This window comes from Aegilops tauschii, chromosome 7, assembly GCF_002575655.3.
Source record: "Aegilops tauschii subsp. strangulata cultivar AL8/78 chromosome 7, Aet v6.0, whole genome shotgun sequence".
NCBI classification, from domain to species: domain Eukaryota; kingdom Viridiplantae; phylum Streptophyta; class Magnoliopsida; order Poales; family Poaceae; genus Aegilops; species Aegilops tauschii.
Genome location: NC_053041.3, coordinates 626,842,298 through 626,863,631, shown reverse-complemented (window position 1 = coordinate 626,863,631; position 21,334 = coordinate 626,842,298). Strand labels below are relative to the sequence as shown.

The 21,334-nt window shown below is 45.0% G+C and overlaps 2 protein-coding genes across 2 annotated transcripts; both read right to left on the bottom strand.

Moving 5' to 3' along the window:
* Nucleotides 1-73: 73 nt before the first annotated feature.
* LOC109746103 (aspartic proteinase nepenthesin-2) lies at nucleotides 74-1,987 on the bottom strand. Its single transcript, XM_020305219.4, has one exon. It carries the CDS (start codon nucleotides 1,924-1,926, stop codon nucleotides 445-447), a length of 1,482 nt encoding a protein of 493 aa, XP_020160808.3. The 5' UTR covers nucleotides 1,927-1,987; the 3' UTR covers nucleotides 74-444.
* Nucleotides 1,988-8,116: 6,129 nt separating this feature from the next.
* On the bottom strand, nucleotides 8,117-10,512 carry LOC109746080 (uncharacterized). The gene is made up of 3 exons (XM_020305193.2): nucleotides 8,977-10,512; nucleotides 8,770-8,883; nucleotides 8,117-8,684 (listed from the first exon to the last, which is right to left on the bottom strand). The coding sequence occupies exons 1-3, from the start codon at nucleotides 10,490-10,492 to the stop codon at nucleotides 8,539-8,541; spliced, it is 1,776 nt and encodes a 591-aa protein (XP_020160782.1). The 5' UTR covers nucleotides 10,493-10,512; the 3' UTR covers nucleotides 8,117-8,538.
* Between the last annotated feature and the right edge of the window lie 10,822 nt (nucleotides 10,513-21,334).

Genomic DNA, 21,334 nt, shown 5'->3' with positions numbered 1-21,334 from the left:
GCAAACGCGTTCCCTTGCTTTGAACGTGGAATGCCGACCTGTCATCCTCATGATGAGGACGACTCAAAAGACATTTCTGTAACACATGATGTGCAATTTCAACAACATTATTTACATCTCTGTCCATTTCATGATCATTTAAGACGAAAATGAGCACCAAACAGAGCATTCCATCTGGAGTCGTACATATGAACACAAGCCCCAAAGTCTCGCAAAAAATAAATAACCAAAGTGTTAGCAGCCACCTACGTACGTGGCTTCGTAAGGTACGAAAACCCGGTGCCAAAATTTCTACACCCAACCCACTTTGTTCGTTCGTTCTTCCAATACAGTTAGCACGGCCACTTTTTGCCTACCTACGTACGTGGAGCACAACCGACCGACCAATCAATCGAACCAATCAGTCAAAATGGAATAATGGACGATGGACGGCGGCCGGCCGGCCTAGACCTCGGCGCACCGGCGCGGCGCGAAGCCGAGCCGGTTGCGCTCCAGGTCGTAGAGAACGTGGAAGTTCTGCTGCTGGTAGTTGCCGATGATGGACATGCCGGAGCGCGGCGTGCCCAGGACGGCCAGGCACATCACCCCCTCCGGCTCCAGCCGGATGAAGTAGTTCTCCGCCGGGAACTCCCACGCCGCGCCGTCCGCGAACACCAGCGACAGCTCCGGCACCTCGATCTTTCCGGCTCCGGACACGTTGTAGCACGGGCTCAGCACCGGGAACCCGGCGATGAGCGGGTAGGACGGGCTCATGCGGTCGATGAACGCCTGCCGGATCGCCCGGTACGCCGGCTCCGGGAAGTAGCTCAGCGTCGTGCCGGAGTCGATGATGGTGCCGCCGGCGGCAAGGGTGTCGGAGGAGATGTTGACCGCCTCCCCGCCCACGAGGATGGACTTGAGCTGGAGGTAGTAGAAGGTGTCCGTGTCCGTGGCCGGCGCGAAGGCCGTGTAGTTGAGCTGCGGGTGCGCGAGCAGCGCGTCGTCGTGGCCGAAGATGACCTTGCTCCCGGCCGCGCTGCCATGCTCCACGAGGCAGTAGGAGAAGGCGTGGCCGCCGTAGACGCCGCGCAGCTGCGACGCGAACGAGAGCGGGCCGCGGCCGAGCCCCAGCAGCCCCGCCGCGCCGTGGAAGAGGCCGCGGTTCCGGTGGCCGCACCCGAACGCCACGCCGTCCACGCGCCGGGTCCCGGTGGCTGTGAGGTTGACGGTGAAGGCCTCGAGCGCGAGGTCGCCGGTGGTGTTCGACTGGTCGCCGTACCAGTAGTAGTAGGGGCAGGGGTCGCTCCGCGGGCGGCGGCACTCCCTGGGCGACGCTGTCTCCGGCGGCGAGACGAGGCCGCAGCGGCTGTCCCCGCAGGTGACGTTGCGGTAGGAGGTGGACGCCGCCGGGTCGAAGATGGGCCCGCTCTGCTCGAAGCAGTCGAGGCAGGGCGCGCACTGCAGCCAGTTGAGGTCGCTGCCTGTGTCCATGATCATGCGGAACCGGCGCGGCGGCGTGCCCACGTACACGTCCACAAGGTACTCCCCGGAGCCGACCGCCACGCCGGACTCCACCGTGGCCACGACCCGCTCCGACAGCGCCCTCCTCGGCGCCGAACCCCTCTGCCCCGCGCCGGAGCCGGACAGGGCGACCCTCCGGTGCATCGTATCGATGCGGACGGCGTCTTTCTCGGACGACTCCAGGAAGAAGGAGCCCGTCCCCGTCGCGCCCGCGGCGGCGGACCGGTGGGTCATGTGGAGCTTGAGCGGCGGGACCCGGCGCGCGAGCGCCTCCTCCTCGGCGACCAGCTTGCCGTCGCAACCGGCGTCGGCGACGGCGGCGTTGAACTGCGGGAACTCGAAGCCATACGGGGTTGCCGCCGACGCCGACGAGGAGGAGGAGAGCGCGAGGAGCAAGGCCAGCAGCAGAGAGCAGTACGCGGCCATGGTTGGTGGAGGCAGGTGATGGGGATGGAGCTGGTGGCGTCGGGAGAATATAAGTAGAGCGCGTGCGGTTTGACCAGAGCAGGGTGCTCATGTTGACGACGAACGGCGCCAGTGGACCGCACACGTATGATAGACTTTGCATTTGCGTGTGCACGCGTGATGACCTCCGACTGACCTGGCAAATAGTGGAGCACGTAGTGTACAGTAAACGGTCGAGTCAAACGGTTTTTCTACGGCCATGTCTAGCGTTGCGAAGACCTTTGTACTCTCTTGTGATCTTGCATCCTGTTTTCTCGCGTCCTGACGCCAAATCCTCATTGTCATAATCAGTCTCGATAAGTTTCAGTCGATACTATATCCGTGAGATCTTACATTAATATTCGTGTAAAAAAATAGTTTTTTTCTCTATTACATGTTATGTCACTTGACTGAGACTTACACCCTTCATAATACTTGGTGTAGGTGTACTTATCCAACATTTTGTATAATGATCCAATAATTATTATAAAGTTCATTTGCTTTTGGATCATTTGCCGAAGAGATCAGTTCCATTTTGCAGATAAAGGTCAAAAGTAAAGAGGTGTTGATCCTGGGAGCAAAGCTGCTAGAATGAGTGGCAAATGAAGTATACAGATCATCTAAGTGGGAGACATGGAGTCCTATGCATAGATGGCTAATCAAAGAAAAGGTAAAGATCTTTTCGGCAAGGAAGAAAGTTTCCTGGTCTACTTCGACCTGTTTGTTGTTTCTTTGATGGCATTGCTTATCGGCTCTTTTACCTCTCCTTGGGCACAGTTTGAAGACCGTAATGTATATAGAAAGTTCATCACATAGGCAGGCCAACCCGGCCCTGTGTCGCTCCCGCGAGCGGCTCGGACGCAACCCGAGCTCACCGCCGCCGCCACGCCCACCTCTCCCCCCTCCCTCACCGTCGCCATGGAACGCCTCCGGGCAAAGCCCGTGCGTGCGGCCATGGTGGCGGGACTCTTCCCTCCCATTCGGGCAGCGCGGGACAACCGACCTTGTGGAGTTGTGTGGCTCAGCCGGGCGCATCGGCCCGGCGGCGGCTTGGGGTGGCAGCTAGGGACGGCGCCAGTGCTCTCCTACACCGAGCGGCGCGAGGTGGCCATGGCGCGCGACGCGGCCATGTGCGGGGCTACATGTGGATCTAGCTGCGTGGCCATGCAGGGAGGTGTGCACGGTGCGCGCGTTGGGAGTTGCGTGGGCACCATGGGTCTCCGGGCGGAGAGGTGTCTGCTGCTATCGTGGTTTGCTCGGAGGCCGGATGTGGCGCTGGGAGGTGGCTTGTCATAAGGTGCTTGCTCCTGTTGTCGCTAGCGGGCGCATGGGTTACGGCCAGGGATCGTGGTGGTCCATGGCCTCGGGTGGCGCTCCTCCATGCCTTGCCGGCGTGATACTCGATACGGCGCGATGGCTTGTGCCGCAATCGGAGGTCCTGCTTCAGTCGAGCTTCGACAGATATGCTGACTTGCGTGACGGGAGGGCTGGCGGTGGCCTCCGCGAGGTGCGGGTGGTCATGTTGGCTGCGATGCGCGTGTTTAGTAGTGGTGGTAGGGGTGATGTGGTCGGCCCTTGTGCTGGAGTTTGGACGCCAGTGGGCTCCGTGAAGTGTGGCTGGCTGTGGCAGTCTCAACGCCTCTTTGTCGATGGCAGCTTCGATGGTGGTGGCGTGTGGTGGGCTTGCTAACCCCGGTGCGGGATGATGTGCGACCGAGGTGGTGTGGGAGCATGGGTGAAGACCCTGCCTCGGCCTTGCGCCTTGACTAGCGTAGGCGGCAGCTGTGGCCGTCGTTGACCTACCTGGAGGCATCACTGATTTGCTGTCGCACCCCTCCCGCATGGATCCGGCCATTGCGGCCTCTCTAGGGGAAACCCTTGATCTCATGATCGGATGATGGCGCCGCTTTGGAGTGTCGTTTTCCCTCTTGGGGGCTTTGTCTCGGAGCTCGGCATCGGGAAGCAGGACCGATCACTACTAGGAAAAGGCCTGTTAGTGGCACACCTATTTTGGCCATTAATGGCGCACTATAGGTGCGCCACTATCATCACGTCACTAGTAACAAGTACTAATGGCGCACCGTGCGCCATTAGTATACCAGATAGTAGTGGCGCACCACATAGTGCGCCATTACTATCTGAAAATATATTTTTTTTCATATTTCTTTTTGTTTTTTCTTAATCTCGGGTCAGTATGGCTTAATCTCAGGTCAATATGCTTAATCTCAAGTCAAATCGCACTAAGTGGTCAAACTTTCCGGAATGTCACCCATCCTCACACTACTCCAGCCCGAGCATGCTTAACTTCGCAGTTCTATCCAACCCCAGCACCACCTCACTTAACAGGCACTTGTTGATATATCTATCATATCAATCCTATTAAACCCTGTTGATGTCTAGGACTTTGTTCATGTTCATGAGTGTGATTAAATTTTGAAAAATATTTCAAACTTCCCAGTCATATTACGTATCATATTTTGAAAAAAAAATCGAAACCAAACTTTTTTTCTGTTACTAGTGGCGCACCAAGCAAATGGTGCGCCACTAGTAAGTTTGAATTTTTTTTCCATTTTCCCCCTCTAGATCTTAAAGCCCCGTATTCTGTTAGGTTTTTGGGGATTCTGAAAATCTTGAACGAGTTCCCCCGTTCAATTCGGATGTAACTTTTCGAGTAGATGATTTTTCATATAAAAAACTTTTTAATCCGAGTTCGTATGCAAAAGTTATGCCCATTTTACTACATTCCAGAGAGATTTTGCAAATAAAATCGAAATTCATATTTGTAAATTTTCCCAACAACTAGACCACATATCACATGGGAAACTTATTTTCTTTTATTTTTTTGACATTTCCATCATTTTCTTTTATTTTTTCTAAAACTGAAAAGGCGGTCGGGGGGGGGGGGGGGGGGGTGCAAAGAAAGTTAGTAATGGCGCACCACCTAACAATGCAGGGTTACTAATGGCGCACCTGTTACGTGCTGGGCCATTACTAGTTTTGCAAAAAAAAAATTGTTAGTAGTGGCGCACCGTGGTTGTGGTGCGCCATTACTAGTTTGAACTAGTAATGGCGCACTATACCCTGGTGCGCCATTACTAGTTTAAAAAAAAGTAAAAAAATTGTTAGGAGTGGCGCACAGAGTGTGTGGTGCGCCATTACTAGTTTTGGAAAAATAAAAAAAAGTTAGTAGTGGCGCACCGTGGGTGTGGTGCGTCATTAGTGATATGGACACTAATGGCGTACCTACACATGGTGCGCCATTAATGTCCATATTAGCTATAACCCTTTTCCTAGTAGTGAGTTATTTTGCAGTGGTTGTGGCAGATAGACTTCCGTGGCAATGATGATGGTGGGAGCGATGTCGGCAGCGTGGGAATGGTTGGTGTACTCGGCTCTTCTCTGGCGTGTCCGCGGTATTGCCTCGGTTTGCTTCTTAATGTGGAGTTGAAGCTACGACGGGGACCTGTGGTATACAATGACTTGCTGCATGGGACCCGTTCAGTGATCTTCTGTGGCGCGAGTCATGCCTGGATTTGTCCTTCAAAGCCCTCTGTCCGACTCGGAGTTGTGCTGTCTGGCCGCATGTGGCTGAGCTTTGGTGCAGATCTTCATGCAACTTTACGCGTCCGCTACGGTGTGGGTCGAGTCCACGATCGCCAACGGCGAAGTCGGAGTCGTTTGCTCAGAGTTTTAGGGATGGCGAGGATGCCTCTAGGGGAGGAGTGATGACAATGACGCTTGTGTGCTGTCTCGACGAGGCCCTCTTTGGAGTGGTGTGCGTGTGGTTTCTTATGTGTGCCGCTCAGGAGGGGTTATGATGGTTTTCGCCCAGTTATCCATAATTAACTAAGCAATCTAGTTTCGCTCGATTTTTCCTAATTAACTGAGCAACTTTTTTCTTCTTAGTGAATGCAGGAATCTTGCCATTTTCAAAAGAAAAAAAGATTGTAATGTTGCTCCCATATTTCTATGTGCTCGATTGTGTCGCTGTATGATATTTGGTAGATGCTTGTAGGTATGGGTTGTGTTGCTCAGCATGTTTAGACTTTTCATGTATTGCACTCTGGTCGCTGAAGTCCTCTGGTTTCGCTGCTTTATTTCTCCTTGTTTAGTTTTGGTAGTAGTTTGTATTAGGCTTTGTACAAGATGGTTTCTCTTAATAGAAATCCGAGGGGATGCCCTCTTTTATTTATTTTTAAAAACTCATCCAATATTCATTTTGATCTACGTGCATATAACAAAGAACACACTACAAACTAGCTAACGACTTGTCATCGGGTATGTCAAGGTCCTCATTTTGGAGTCGCTGGCCTCATGGTCGTTGGCGGTGGGATGACTCACCGTCGCCTCCTCCTCCTCGTCCACAAAGAGTTGCTTCCGCTTCATGGATAAAACAGCGGTTTGCCGCCACCTTGAGCTGTCATTGGCTGGAGTCGAAGATGGCATTTTACTCTGTCGCCTCCCCCGCTTGGCCGAGCTCAAAATGGGCCGGGGGAGCCAGTGAGGGCGATATTTTTGAGGCATCGTCATCATATGTAGTTTTATGTCCTGAAAAATTAAAATCCAAGATGGCTACCCACATTTATATGCATGACAGCATGAGCAATGGATGGGTTCACACAACGTCCATTTTTTACAAATGCCAACTTGGCACCATAGTCCTCGTGGGCAATTTCACTATATCATAGATGGCAACTCTCAGCCTTAATATGTGGGCCATGCATGCGGGTACAATTGTATTAAGTCCGCAATATGTGGCATGTACCCATGGCAGCTCTTTAATTGTTCCCAGTTGTTTGTGTGTCTGGCAACTTCATCTAGTAGATGCTTTACCGGCAATTTTTTTATCATTTATACTATTTCCAGTGTCTAACAGTATGTGGTTACCATGTGTACATATGGCCTTCGGGCAAAACCCACTCCCTTTCTCCTTTTATGCATTCAGTTTTACGAGAAACATGTTTCATTTTTCTAGGCGTCTACAAGGCCCGTCGTGGAACATGACATCGCCTACCCGTTGACCCAACTGTACATGAATTTTATGAAGAAGCAGAAGAATGCCACAAGCAAGATGGGGATGCATTTGATGTTTTGGAAAACAATTACTCCAATCTACACAACTCACTTCGCGATTAGGTTGCAAGGACGTATGACCCGTCGTCTTGCTCATTCGTAATACCTTAACGGGGCAGGATCAAGACGAATAATCTATTTTGAACAATCTCAGGGTCCCTCACAGGCCGCTGGAGATGGAGTGCAAGGTTGACTCCAAAGCGGAGGGAGCGGTAGCGCCGGTGATGTTACCAAGTGCAAAGGAGGCTCGAATGACGTCGACAATTAGTGAGATGTCTAGGAAAATGTAATCACACGAAGGCAATTTCAAGTGCATGCTTTGTTGTAGTTCTAGCGGCAACGACGTCTACCAAAGGGAGCAATAGATTCTACCATTCACTTTTACGTAATCATTTTACTTTTTATTCTAAAATAGTCAGTAGCTTAGGTTCTACTGGCATTCTTCGTATGTATGATGAAAAATTCTCATATGCAGTAGACACTGACATTGGACACGAGACTTTGTGGTATTTTTTTACTGGTGTTTGACACTTTCCGTCCTTTTTTTGTCGATGAAGTGGCAACAAAGTTATTTTTCATACGACAAACATTACTACATTTAGACACCAACCCCTTACCTCCATCAATGCAAAGTAGGCAATACACACACAACAACTCGATGTTCTTGGCAACTTCTCATTGTGTAACCCGACAGCTTTACATGTATATGCATGACAAATTTTAGACTAATGACTTTTTTATGATGATTATAATCATTTGTGTTTGGAATCTGCGCCATCCTTTTTTTGCTTTTCTATTTTGGAAGCCAGAGAACTTTCATACCGTTTTATTTTTCACTAATTGGATGCTCGTGTGTTGCCATGGAACAGAAAAGTTAGAACTGAGATATTGATTAAATCATAATTGTGATCCTAAAATAGTAAGACTAAATAAACTTATATACGTTAGTTGGACAAACTACATCGGCGTGCCGAGCCTTTTCATGAAAAGACGATGGTCGGATGATTGCTTGTATCCAGGTGATGGATTTGTTGAATCTCCTCTACTAACAGGCGCATTGTACCCATTGGTGGTGCTGAGCGCCTCCTTCCCGGGTATTGTTTCTTCTCGGCTGGACGTCGCTAGCGTAGCTGCCTCCTCCTCGGATCCCAACCGGCAGATCATGTCGCGTCCCTGGTTAACGAAACCTAACTGGATCTTGTAAAAGTGAAACTAATCAAAAGTCAAAACTGAAAAATTGGCATGCTAGCTCTTGGAGCATTGCACAGATCAAAATTTATCTATGCCAGTATGTGTGTCTGATATTTGCAGCTTTCAAATATCCCAAGGGTCAACATTACTACTAAGCAAAAAATGGATAGATTCATAACTTATAACTTAAGTGATAGTAATATAGGCTATACTCATAAGATTTACCACTATGTTACGTGCTGATAATTGTACAAAAACTAATATCTAATGTTGCCTAGCTAGATGGTATGGCTGAAAGAATATGCGCAAACTCCATCATGGTAAACAATGTCATGAGTCCCTTATCTCTGAAGTTTTGTTTTGTCTGCTTTCCTCCAATGAAGCCAAACTAGGCGAGGCTATCTCACTAGAAGGAACCTCAATCATTGATGGTAAACCCATTTCTTCCTTGCTCGTAGCAGCAGTATGAGGATAGCCTGTATCAAAATATGATTTTAGAAATAAAAAATTAACAAAATGATACCTCTACAGTTACATCAAGTCCTTTCAGTCCATAATTACCTTCATGCAGCAAAACTGCATCAATTGGAGAACTCATAAATGTAGGCTTATCGCTTCCAGATGGACTTGAATCGTTAACCGGGTCACCCATCTGGGTGTCATCAAGGGTCTCAACTTCCTTGCCTAGAAATAAGGAAACCATCAGGTACAAAATCAAGGGTTTGTGACATAAATCCCTACACCGCTAAGTGATATTCTAGACGTCACCTGGTAGTTCATTGTTATTACATGCAAAAGGTTCTGTAGCTTCAGTTGATGATGGCATCAAGTCAAGGTCATTTGAATGTGGAGACATCTGATGTAAATCGTTGCTTGTCGTCTCCATTTCTTGTGGGTATTGCACTACACTAAGACCTTCCAATGGAGTAGCATGAGATAAATTTAAATTTTCATTGTTTTGAGCTTCCACCCAATCATTTATATGTCCACCTGGTAGATACATGTCATCATCTGATGAATCACTAATTAGTAAGGGTGTCTCGATGTCGAGAGACAATAGAACATTTTGGATTTCTTGATCGTTCACTGAAAAATTGTCCAAATCTTGAACCGAGCTCTTTTCACTAGCTTCTCCTTGAAGACTTGGAACCGTAGTCCCCTCGTCGGACATGTTTTCTGTAACAAAGTATGGTTTGAACCGAGAAGGCTGTAGGTCTTGCCGGAAATTAGCTAGGAATGGTGCTCCTTCTGTGAAGCTCTCATGCCTCCTAAGCATTGTAATGTTTCTTATTTGAGACGCAACACAAGTAGGCTCCACATTACTTGAGTTAGCACCTCCAGTGGAGCTACTTTCATCCTCTTGCTCGCATGTAATGTCAAATGCATTTATCATTTTAATTGGTGCAGATGGAGCAGACTCTGGGAAGTTATCTTCGTTGTAGGGAAGATCGAAAGGATTTCTCCTAGGTGCAAAAATAGTTGGAATTTGAACATTAAATTTTGAGAGCTCCTCCTTTGTTGGGAGAGGCTCATTGTTTCCAAACTCTCTCAAGTTCCTACCTACATATTTTCTAGCCCTGCGTCCAATCAAGGTCTCCAACCTTTGGTTTCTCTCAATCTCCAAACATCCAATTTTCAAGATGCTCTTCTGATCATCAGCAGTCCATGCCACAACTTTAACACTTTCTTTCTCCTCGAGTTCATTTTCATCATTGCGCTCTTGATTTCCGGTTTCATCCTCAGTGTTGCTGTCAATGGAATTCCCATCTTGAGAAGACACCGATGAACTGGCGGCCGACCTAAGCTGATGAAATGCGTGAAGCATTGGATGGGTATCGATTTCTGAGCCATCTGATGCACTTGATGCTGATTCGGATGAAGAGCCTCGGCTATGAGATCCCTTCCGAAATTTATTTTCATTGATGTTGTGGTTAGCTATTCTTTCTTCACTAGATATAATTCTTGGAATAGATACATCCTCAATTGGTTTAGCAGTGTTGTGAATATTCCAAGTTTGAGGAGCCTTCTCTATCTTTTTGTAGATATGATCATTTTCCGGATTGTTCGGTTCACCGTAAGTTAGGACGACCCCAAGGAATAAACCAGTGAATAGGAAGATTGGTGATGTGGCCACAAGGAGAGAGAGCCAGCTGAAGTAGTACTTGTACAATATTAATAGGCAAAGCAATAAACAGAGAACTGAAGGATGGCACCGAATGAATCGGCATACAGTTTGCAATGTCTCCAATGTGTATGCCTCTTTTAAAACCTTTCGCCATTTCATTGTAAGATCTCCCAAGCTCTGGCGTATGAGTCTGGTAAGATTAATAAATATGTTATAGGACAACCTTTTTATCACAACAAAACAAATAAGCATCATTTATTTTTACAGAACGAGTTATACTACCATCAAGTTTTTACTCCAACCTCCTAATTTTCACTAGGCTTTACATTCCAGTGGTTACTTTCCTAATTTTAGTCTGAAACTATTTACACTATTGATACATAGAGGATATTTTCAAGATATAACACCCTTGGAAAAAAGAATGGGCCTTTTCCAATTAACTTCCCACGATTTATGTCATTTTTCTTTGGGGGCATGATTTAGGCCATCTGCCATGATATACATTTGCCATATTCAGCCATGAACTCAAATTTGATATAAAAAAGAATTATATAATATGCGACATACAAAGGCACTAACATGAAAGCAAGTTGTGATTATCGATTGCTGCAATGTAATGTAGCATCATTTGCATTCATTTCTCCCCCGGCGAGATGATCAACCCTTGTTGCCAAATAACAATTGAGAAATTTCTAGAGAGGATATTAACATGTTACCTGAATGGAGAATTCAGAGGTTGGAATTTCCTCTTTCTTCTCGTCCGATGGTCCTACGCATCCTCATCTCTCTCTACCTCTCTCTCTCTCTCTCTCTCTCTCTCTCTCTCTCTCTCTACGAGCATAAAGGTGACCGACAAATATGGGAGAGAAGAGTCTGGACCAACCACGTGTGTGGGTTATAGTTTTGGAGTTTAAGTGATCGACCAACGTAGCAAGTACTAGAAACCGTAATCCTATATACCTAAATAGTGGACCCCCTCTAGCTCTAGTTATCTTAACATTCAGACTCCTGACCTCACAAATATGCCACGTCAGCAAAAAAAACTCTCCCTAGCTATTTTTGCTGCGTGATCCTTCATTCAAGTCACTCTTACTAGGGTCACTGCATGCATGCTCATATGTGTACGCTCATTGTCTAGCCTAGCATGGCCCAATACATCTTCTCTCCATTTTGTCGAAATTGTCTTCCACATTCAAGGCATACACGACACACCATTTGTCTCCCATTGTGAGGCACCAAAACATTGCCTCCTCAGCTCTCACATGCAAATTAGTAATCAAGAAAACGTTATAATGGTTCCATGCTGGATTAAATACTCTCCCTTTAATTGGCATCGTCGTCTTCCATCACTGCTCTGCTAGACAGTCTTCATTTGTTCTCAAGATCCTCTAGCAGGGACATGATATCTAATAGAGTTTTTCTATCACCGGCAGATCTCTGATGAACTTCTTATCTTTCAAGCAGAGAATCTCGCATGCAACTGAAATCCGACTATAGGTTCCTCTAGCTTGCTTCTCCGCGTAATGTTCTATTTTTCGATTTGGATAACAGCGTAGCGGAGCTTTGGTATCCAAATGATACTACCGCTATTGGCTTGCCAACGTCTGCACCAAGTACACCCTATGGGGAGGTGAGTGCATGCACCAACAACCACCGTCGCACGTCGGCGATTGTTCACGTGTGCTGCTTGCTTTATCAGTCGTTAGCCCAAGCACATTCCGGACCAGCTGCGTTGGTACACTGCAATCCTATAGCCTATTTTATTTCTTAAGAACAAAAGAGCTCCCTGCTATGACTATATTTCATTTAATGAAATTGAACAACATTTGGAGTTTACACGCATGCGGGAAACTAGCCGCACACTGAAACCGGCAAAGCAAAATGAAACAGAACAAAAGGGTCCCCGCCCCGATTACATTTCATTGCATGAAACAGTAACAAGTAGAAGCTAAATAACTATCCGATGCAACACGATCAGAAACACACCCTACTACATACCCTGGGGTCAGAACGCATACCAGCATGAAGCACCGGGACAATTCCCCCGTTTAGAGCATCTCTAGCAGACCCCGTATAAAGCCGCGACCCGCAAAATAACCGCAAAAATACGGGTCGGCGCGGAAAATGATGCCCGACCAGACCCCGCAAACGTGTCGGACCCGTAAAATTTTTTGAGGGGCACGGTAAAATCCCATTCCCAACCCGCGAAAACGCAGGTTTCCGCCTTGCCCCAACGGTGTCCAGTATCCCAGGAAAGCGGTTGGTGGGAGGGACATTTCAACCCGCGCCCTATCCCCACCCCCTTCCGTCGCCTCCCGCCATTGGTTCCACCCGTCCGCCGCCGGATTCCGGCCAAATCTGCGGGCAAAATCGCGCCGTGAGGGCGCCCCTACCCTCTTCCACCGAGCCGCTTCACCGGCTCCCCGGATCTGCGGATCCGAGCCGCCCCTAGTCGCCGTCGCCGCCCGGGATCCACCGCCACGAGCCGCCCCTAGTCGTCGTCGCCGCCTCGGGATCCACCGCCACAGAGCCACCGCCCTGAGCCGCCGGTGAGTAGTTGTACTTGTGCTTGTGCCGAGCGGTATGCATAGTTGGTTAACGCGGCGTGCGTATTTGTGAATTTAGATGGATTTGAGCCCGTGCGAGAAGTTTCTGCTCGAGGATTCGTCCGATTCGGATGACTCGGATGTTGAGACGTTGCTTGTCAACTATCGCCAGCAGACGTTGGTGATGGCCCTCGCCGTGAAGGAGCACGAAGATGAGAACAAAAAGAGGCAACGAGGATCGACCATCGGTCGTCTTTAGATTCCTCGAAATCGCCATCTCGGGAACGAGATGTTGATGCAAGACTACTTCACGGACAATCCAACATATCCGCTGCAACTCTTCCGGAGAAGGTACCAAATGCGCCGATCCCTCTTTGTAAAAATTGTTCAAGCTTGCGAGGCCAATTGTTGGTATTTTACTCAAAGAATAAATGCCGCGGGCTTGAAGGGATTTAGTGCATATCAAAAAATCTAGGCAGCTATGCGGGTAATTGCACACGTCATTCCGCCTGACTATGCCGATGAGTACCTTCGCATTGGTGAAGATAGTATAATTGAGTCAGTGTGTAGGTTTGCCAAAGTGATCATCTGTGTCTTTGGTCCTGAATATCTTCAGGCACCCAACAAGGAAGACACAAAAATATTGATGGCATCTAATGAGAGAAGAGGTTGGCCTGGCAATGCTAGGAAGCATTGATTGTATGCATTGGACTTGGAAAAATTGCCCGAAGGCATGGCAGGGAATGTATTGTGGCAAGTCTCGTGATGCAACAATTGTGCTAGAGGCCGTAGCATCCGATCATTATGGATTTGGCATTGCTTTTTTTGTATGCCGGGCACTCTCAATGATATCAATGTGTTGCAACGGTCCCGTTTGTTTGTTAGGCTTGCTAGTGGTGTTGCTCCTACTTGCAACTACACTATCAATGGGCATGAATCAGGACTGGCATGAATACACAAAGGGGTACTATCTTGCTGATGGTATAGACACTCACTACTATGGAAAACCCTAGCAGTAGTGCGGGAATAATGCCCATCAGTAGCGCTCGCTACGGCGCTACTAGTAAGGCGCTACAGCTAAAGGTTAGCAGTAGCGTCTGTCAACCCACGCTACTGCTATATCGACTTAGTAGTAGAGCTTTCGCTAAAGTGCGTGATACGTCTCCAACGTATCTATAATTTTTGATTGTTCCATCCTATTATATTATCTGTTTTGGATGTTTATGGGCTTTATTAAACACTTTTTATATTATTTTTGGGACTAACCTATTAACCCAGAGCCCAGTGCCAGTTTCTGTTTTTTCCCTTGTTTCAGTGTTTCGCAGAAAAGGAATACCAAACGGAGTCCAAACAGAATGAAACCTTCGGGAGAGTTATTTTTGGAACGGAAGCAATCCAGGAGACTTGGAGTGCACGTCAGGGAAGCAACGAGGTGGCCATGAGGCAGGGAGGCGCGCCTGCCCCCCTGGGCGCGCCCCCCACCCTCGTGGGCCCCTCGCGGCTCCCCTGACCGACTTCTTTCGCCTATATATGTCCATATACCCTAAAAACATCGGAGAGGAGAATAGATCGGGAGTTCCGCCGCCGCAAGCCTCTGAGTCCACCGAAAACCAATCTAGACCCGTTCCGGCACCCTGCCGGAGGGGGGAACCCTCACCGGTGGCCATCTTCATCATCCCGGCGATCTCCATGATGAGGAGGGAGTAGTTCACCCTCGGGACTGAGGGTATGTACCAGTAGCTATGTGTTTGATCTCTCTCTCTCTCTCTCTCTCGTGTTCTTGAGGTGATACGATCTTGATGTATCGCGAGCTTTGCTATTATAGTTGGATCTTATGATGCTTCTCCTCCTCTACTCTCTTGTAATGGATTGAGTTTTTCCTTTAAAGTTATCTTATCGGACTGAGCCTTTAAGGATTTGAGAACACTTGATGTATGTCTTGCATGTGCGTATCTGTGGTGACAATGGGATATCACGTGATTCACTTGATGTATGTTTTGGTGATCAACTTGCGGGTTCCGTGACCTCGTGAACTTATGCATAGGGGTTGGCACACGTTTTCATCTTGACTCTCCGGTAGAAACTTTGGGGCACTCTTTGCAGTACTTTGTGTTGGTTGAATAGATGAATCTGAGATTGTGTGATGCATATCGTATAATCATACCCACGGATACTTGAGGTGACATTGGAGTATCTAGGTGACATTAGGGTTTTGGTTGATTTGTGTCTTAAGGTGTTATTCTAGTACGAACTCTATGATAGATCGAACGGAAAGAATAGCTTCATGTTATTTTACTACGGACTCTTGAATAGATCGATCAGAAAGGATAACTTTGAGGTGGTTTCGTACCCTACCATAATCTCTTCATTTGTTATCCGCAATTAGTGACTTTGGAGTGACTCTTTGTTGCATGTTTAGGGATAGTTATATGATCTAATTATGTTATTATTATTGAGAGAACTTGCACTAGTGAAAGTATGAACCCTAGGCCTTGTTTCAACACATTGCAATACCGTTTGTGCTCACTTTTATCATTAGTTACCTTGTTGTTTTTATAATTTCAGATTACAAAAACCTATATCTACCATCCATATTGCACTTGTATCACCATCTCTTCGCCGAACTAGTGCACCTATACAATTTACCATTGTATTGGGTGTGTTGGGGACACAAGAGACTCTTTGTTATTTGGTTGCAGGGTTGTTTGAGAGAGACCATCTTCAACCTACGCCTCCCACGGATTTATAAACCTTAGGTCATCCACTTTAGGGAAACTAGCTACTGTCCTACAAACCTCTGCACTTGGAGGCCCAACAACGTCTACAACAAGAGGGTTGCATAGTAGACATCAAGCTCTTTTCTAGCGCCATTGCCGGGGAGGTGAGTGCTTGAAGGTATGTCTTTAGATCTTGCAATCGAATCTTTTAGTTTCTTGTTTTATCACTAGTTTAATTTATAAAATAAAACTATAAAAAAATTATGGATTTGAGTTTGCCTCATACGCTTCATCTTTTTAATATCTTTCGTGAGTATGATGGAAAGGAAAATTGTGCCAAAGTGTTAGAAGAAGAATGCATTAAAATGTTTGGCACTAAATCTTTGAATGATGAGCATGATTGCAATGTAGTTAGTATGAACTCTTTGAATACCCATAGTACTAATGATGATTGCACTAGTCATGATGAAAATATCTCTTATAAGCATGTCGATTTTTGTGGAGTGCATAGAGTTTGCAAGTACATACCAAATAGGGAAAATAGATTTTGTAAGAGGCACAAGCACTTAGAAACTAAATGGTTGCAAGAAAGGCTAGATGATTGTGCTGAAAGATTCAATATTTTTCCCCATCCTTGTGAACTTTGCAATGAACATGGTCATTTAAAGCTCCAATGCTATTTGTTTCATGATCAAATCGTGTCCAAAAATTGTGATAACTTGATTACCCTTGAGCATCATAAAGAGCTTAGTCTTCTTTTGGGGTATGAAGAAATAAAACGTATAAATGAGGGTATTCCAAAATTTAATCTTGATAAATTTCTTGATTTTGATCTAGAGGAAATTTATATGTATTGTGCGGTGAATTGTATTGAAAATCCTTATATTGCCAATTACATAAAGAAAAGAAAACAAGTAGAGGATGAAGAGAATACTAATGAAAGGGAAGAGACTTCCCCATATCCTCCTATTATTTCTTATGATGAATCAGGTAACGAGGAGGAGCCTTCTATTCAACCAATCTCATTAATAAGGAGCTCAAAAAAGAGGGTTAAACCCACACATGATGTGAAGAAGAAAAATAAAATACGGAGAAGCAAAGGTAGAAAGGTATCCCTCCCAAATGATGTTGCTCCTATTACTCATTGCGATGATGATAATTGCTATACTATTGGTGCTATCCGTACTATTAATGATGAGAGTGATTATGCTTATGATATGAAAAGGCCCAAGCTTGGGGATGCTATGTTTGATGAGAATGACATGTTTGAGAATATATTTGCTGCAATTAATGTTTGTCCCAAGCTTGGGGATGCTATCTTTAATGAAGATGATATTTTTAGCCTCCCAAGTTTTGATGAGCAAATTTATTATGATGATAGCATGCCTCCTATTTATGATGATTATTGTGATGACACTTATGCTATAAAGGGTAGTGATGATTATATTTATAAAACTTATCATGATTATGATTACCCTTTTTCTGAACACTACTCTTTTAACATGGAAACAATTTATAGTATTCGAGTCTCTTATGATACTCCCACTATTCTGAAAGAGAAGAATTTTGCTTATGTGGAGAGTAATGAAATTTCTATGCAAGTAGATCATGAAAAGAATGCTTTAGGTGCTGGTTATATTGTTGAATTCATTCATGATGCTACTGAAAATTATTATGAGGGAGGGATATATACTTGTAGGAATTGCAATAATATCAAGTTTCCTCTCTATGTGTTGAAAATCTTGAAGTTATGCTTGTTTTGCCTTCCTATGCTAGTTGATTATCGTTCCCATAAGTTGTTTGCTCACAAAATCCCTATGCAGAGGAAGCGGGTTAGACTTAAAAGTGCTAGTCATATTCTTCATGACGCTTTATTTATGTTTCAATTCTTATCTTTTATGTGAGCATCATTGAAATCATCATCCCTAGCTAGGGGCGTTAAACGATAGCGCTTGTTGGGAGGTAACCCAATTTTATTTTTATTTCTTGCTTTTTGGTTCTGTTTAGGAATAAATAATCCATCTAGCTTCTGTTTAGATGTGGTTTTGTGTTTTAATTAGTGTTTTTGCCAAGTTAAACCTATAGGATCTTCTTGGATAATAGTTATTTGATCTTGCTGAAAATTCCAGAAACTTTCTGCTCACGAAAAAAATTGTTAAAAATTACCAGAACGTGATATAATATTGATTCCAATTGCAGCAGATCAATAAACAAATTATTTAGGTCTTCCTATGTTGGCAGAATTTTTAGAGTTCCAGAAGTTTGCGTTAGTTACGGATTACTACAGACTGTTCTGTTTTTGACAGATTCTGTTTTTAGTGTGCTGTTTGCCTATTTTGATGAATCTATGGCTAGTAAAAGAGTTTATAAACCATAGAGAAGTTGGAATATATTAAGTTTAACACAAATATAAATAAATAATGAGTTCATTACAGTACCATGCAGTGGTGTTTTGTTTTCTTTCGCTAACGGAGCTCACGAGATTTGCGCTTAAGTTTTGTGTTGTGAAGTTTTCAAGTTTTGGGTAAAGATTCGATGGACTATGGAATAAGGAGTGGCAAGAGCCTAAGCTTGGGGATGCCCAAGGCACCCCAAGGTAAATCCAAGGACACCAAAAAGCCAAAGCTTGGGGATGCCCAAGGCACCCCAAGGTAAATCCAAGGACACCAAAAAGCCAAAGCTTGGGGCATCCCCTCTTTCGTCCTCATTCATCGGTAACTTTACTTGGAGCTATATTTTTATTCACCACATGGTATGTGTTTTTCTTGGAGCTTCATTTTATTTTCTTTTGTTTTGCTTGCTGTTTGAATAAAGTATCAAGATCTGAAATTCTTAAAATGGGAGAGAGTCTTCACATAGTCACATAATTATTTAACTACTCATTGATCTTCACTTATATCTTTCGGAGTAGTTTGTTGTTTGCTCTAGTGCTTCACTTATATCTTTTAGAGCACGGTGGTGGTTATATTTTATAGAAATTATTGAACTCTCATGCTTCACTTATATTATTTTGAGAGTCTTAAACAGCATGGTAATTAGCTTTAATCATGAAACTAATCTTCCATATCGAGTTCATTAAATATCATGAGAAGTTAGATACTTGATAAGTGTTTTGAGATATAAAGGTGGTAATATTAGAGTGTGCTAGTTGAGTAATTGTGAAATTGAGAAATACTTGTGTTAAAGTTGGCAAGTCCCATAGCATGCACGTATGGTAAAAGTTGTGTGACAATTTTGACACATAGGTGTTCTTTTATTGATTTCCTTATGAGTGGCGGTCGGGGACGAGCGATGGTCTTTTCCTACCAATCTATCCCTCTAGGGGCATGCGTAGTAGTACTTTGCTTCGAGGGCTAATAAACTTTTGCAATAAGTATATGAGTTCTTTATGACTAATGTGAGTCCATGGATTATACGCACTCTCAACCTTCCACAATTTTCTAGCCTCTACGGTACCGCGCATTGTCCTTTCTTACCTTGAGAGTTGGTGCAAACTTCGCCGGTGGATCCAAACCCCGTGATACGATACGCTCTATCACACATAAGCCTCCTTATATCTTCCTCAAAACAGCCACCATACCTACCTATCATGGCATTTCCATAGCCATTCCGAGATATATTGCCATGCAACCTTCCATCGTTCCGTGTATTATGACACGCTTCATCATTGTCATATTGCTTTGCATGATCATGTAGTTGACATCGTATTTTGTGGCAAAGCCACTATCATAATTGTTTCATACATGTCACTCTTGATTCATCGCATATCCCGGTACATCGCCGGAGGCATTCACATAGAGTCTTATTTTGTTCTAAGTATTGAGTTGTAATTGTTGAGTTGTAAATAATAAAAGTGTGATGATCATCATTATTAGAGCATTGTCCCATGTGAGGAAAGGATGATGGAGACTATGATTCCCCCACAAGTCGGGATGAGACTCCGGACGAAAAAATAAATAAAAGAGGCCAAAGAAGCCCAAATAAAAAAAGGAGAAAAAAGAGGCCATAAAAAAAGAGAAAGGCCCAAACAAAAAAACAAAAAAAAATAAAAAAAATAAAAAAAATGAGAGAAAAAGAGAGAAGGGACAATGTTACTATCCTTTTACCACACTTGTGCTTTAAAAGTAGCACCATGATCTTCATGATAGAGAGTCTCCTATGTTGTCATTTTCATATACTAGTGGGAATTTTACATTATAAACTTGGCTTGTATATTCCAATGATGGGCTTCCTCAAAATGCCCTAGGTCTTCGTGAGCAAGCAAGTTGGATGCACACCCACTTAGTTTCCTTTGTTGAGCTTTCATATATTTATAGCTCTAGTGCATCCGTTGCATGGCAATCCCTACTCCTCTCATTGACATCAATTGATGGGCATCTCCATAGCCTATTGATTAGCCGCGTCAATGTGAGACTTTCTACATTTTTTGTCTTCTCTCATAACCCCCATCATTATAGTTTACTCCACCCATAGTGCTATATCCATGGCTTGTGCTCATGTATTGCGTAAGAGTTGAAAAGGCTGAAGCGCGTTAAAAGTATGAACCAATTGCTCGGCTTGTCATCGGGGTTATGCATGATGAGAACGTTTGTGTGACAATGTTGAAACATGGCCTAACTATATGATTTTGTAGGGATAAGCTTTCTTTGGCTATGTTATTTTGATAAGACATAATTGATTGGTTAGCATGTTTGAAGTATTATTGTTTTTATGTTAACATTAAACTTTTATCTTGAATATTTCGGGTCTAAATATTCATGCCACAATAAAAAGATTTACATTGAGAATTATGCTAAGAAGCATTCCACATAAAAAATTCTGTTTTTATCATTTACCTACTCGAGGACGAGCAGGAATTAAGCCTGGGGATGCTGATACGTCTCAACCGTATCTATAATTTTTGATTGTTCCATGCTATTATATTATCTGTTTTGGATGTTTATGGGCTTTATTAAACACTTTTTATATTATGTTTGGGACTAACCTATTAACCCAGAGCCCAGTGCCAGTTTCTGGTTTTTCCCTTGTTTCAGTGTTTCGCAGAAAAGGAATACCAAACGGAGTCCAAACGGAATGAAACCTTCGGGAGAGTTATTTTTGGAACGGAAGCAATCCAGGAGACTTGGAGTGCACGTCAGGGAAGCAACAAGGCGGCCACGAGGCAGGGAGGCGCGCCCCCCCACCCTCGTGGGCCCCTCGTGGCTCCCCTGACCGACTTCTTTCGCCTATATATGTCCATATACCCTAAAAACATCGGAGAGCAGAATAGATCGGGAGTTCCACCGCCGCAAGCCTCTGAGTCCACCGAAAACCAATCTAGACCCGTTCCGGCACCCTGCCGGAGGGGGGAACCCTCACCGGTGGCCATCTTCATCATCCCGGCGATCTCCATGACGAGGAGGGAGTAGTTCACCCTCGGGGCTGAGGGTATGTACTAGTAGCTATGTGTTTGATCTCTCTCTCTCTCGTATTCTTGAGGTGATACGATCTTGATGTATCGCGAGCTTTGCTATTATAGTTGGATCTTATGATGCTTCTCCTCCTCTACTCTCTTGTAATGGATTGAGTTTTTCCTTTGAAGTTATCTTATCGGACTGGGTCTTTAAGGATTTGAGAACACTTGATGTATGTCTTGCATGTGCGTATCTGTGGTGACAATGGGATATCACGTGATTCACTTGATGTATGTTTTGGTGATCAACTTGCGGGTTCCATGACCTCGTGAACTTATGCATAGG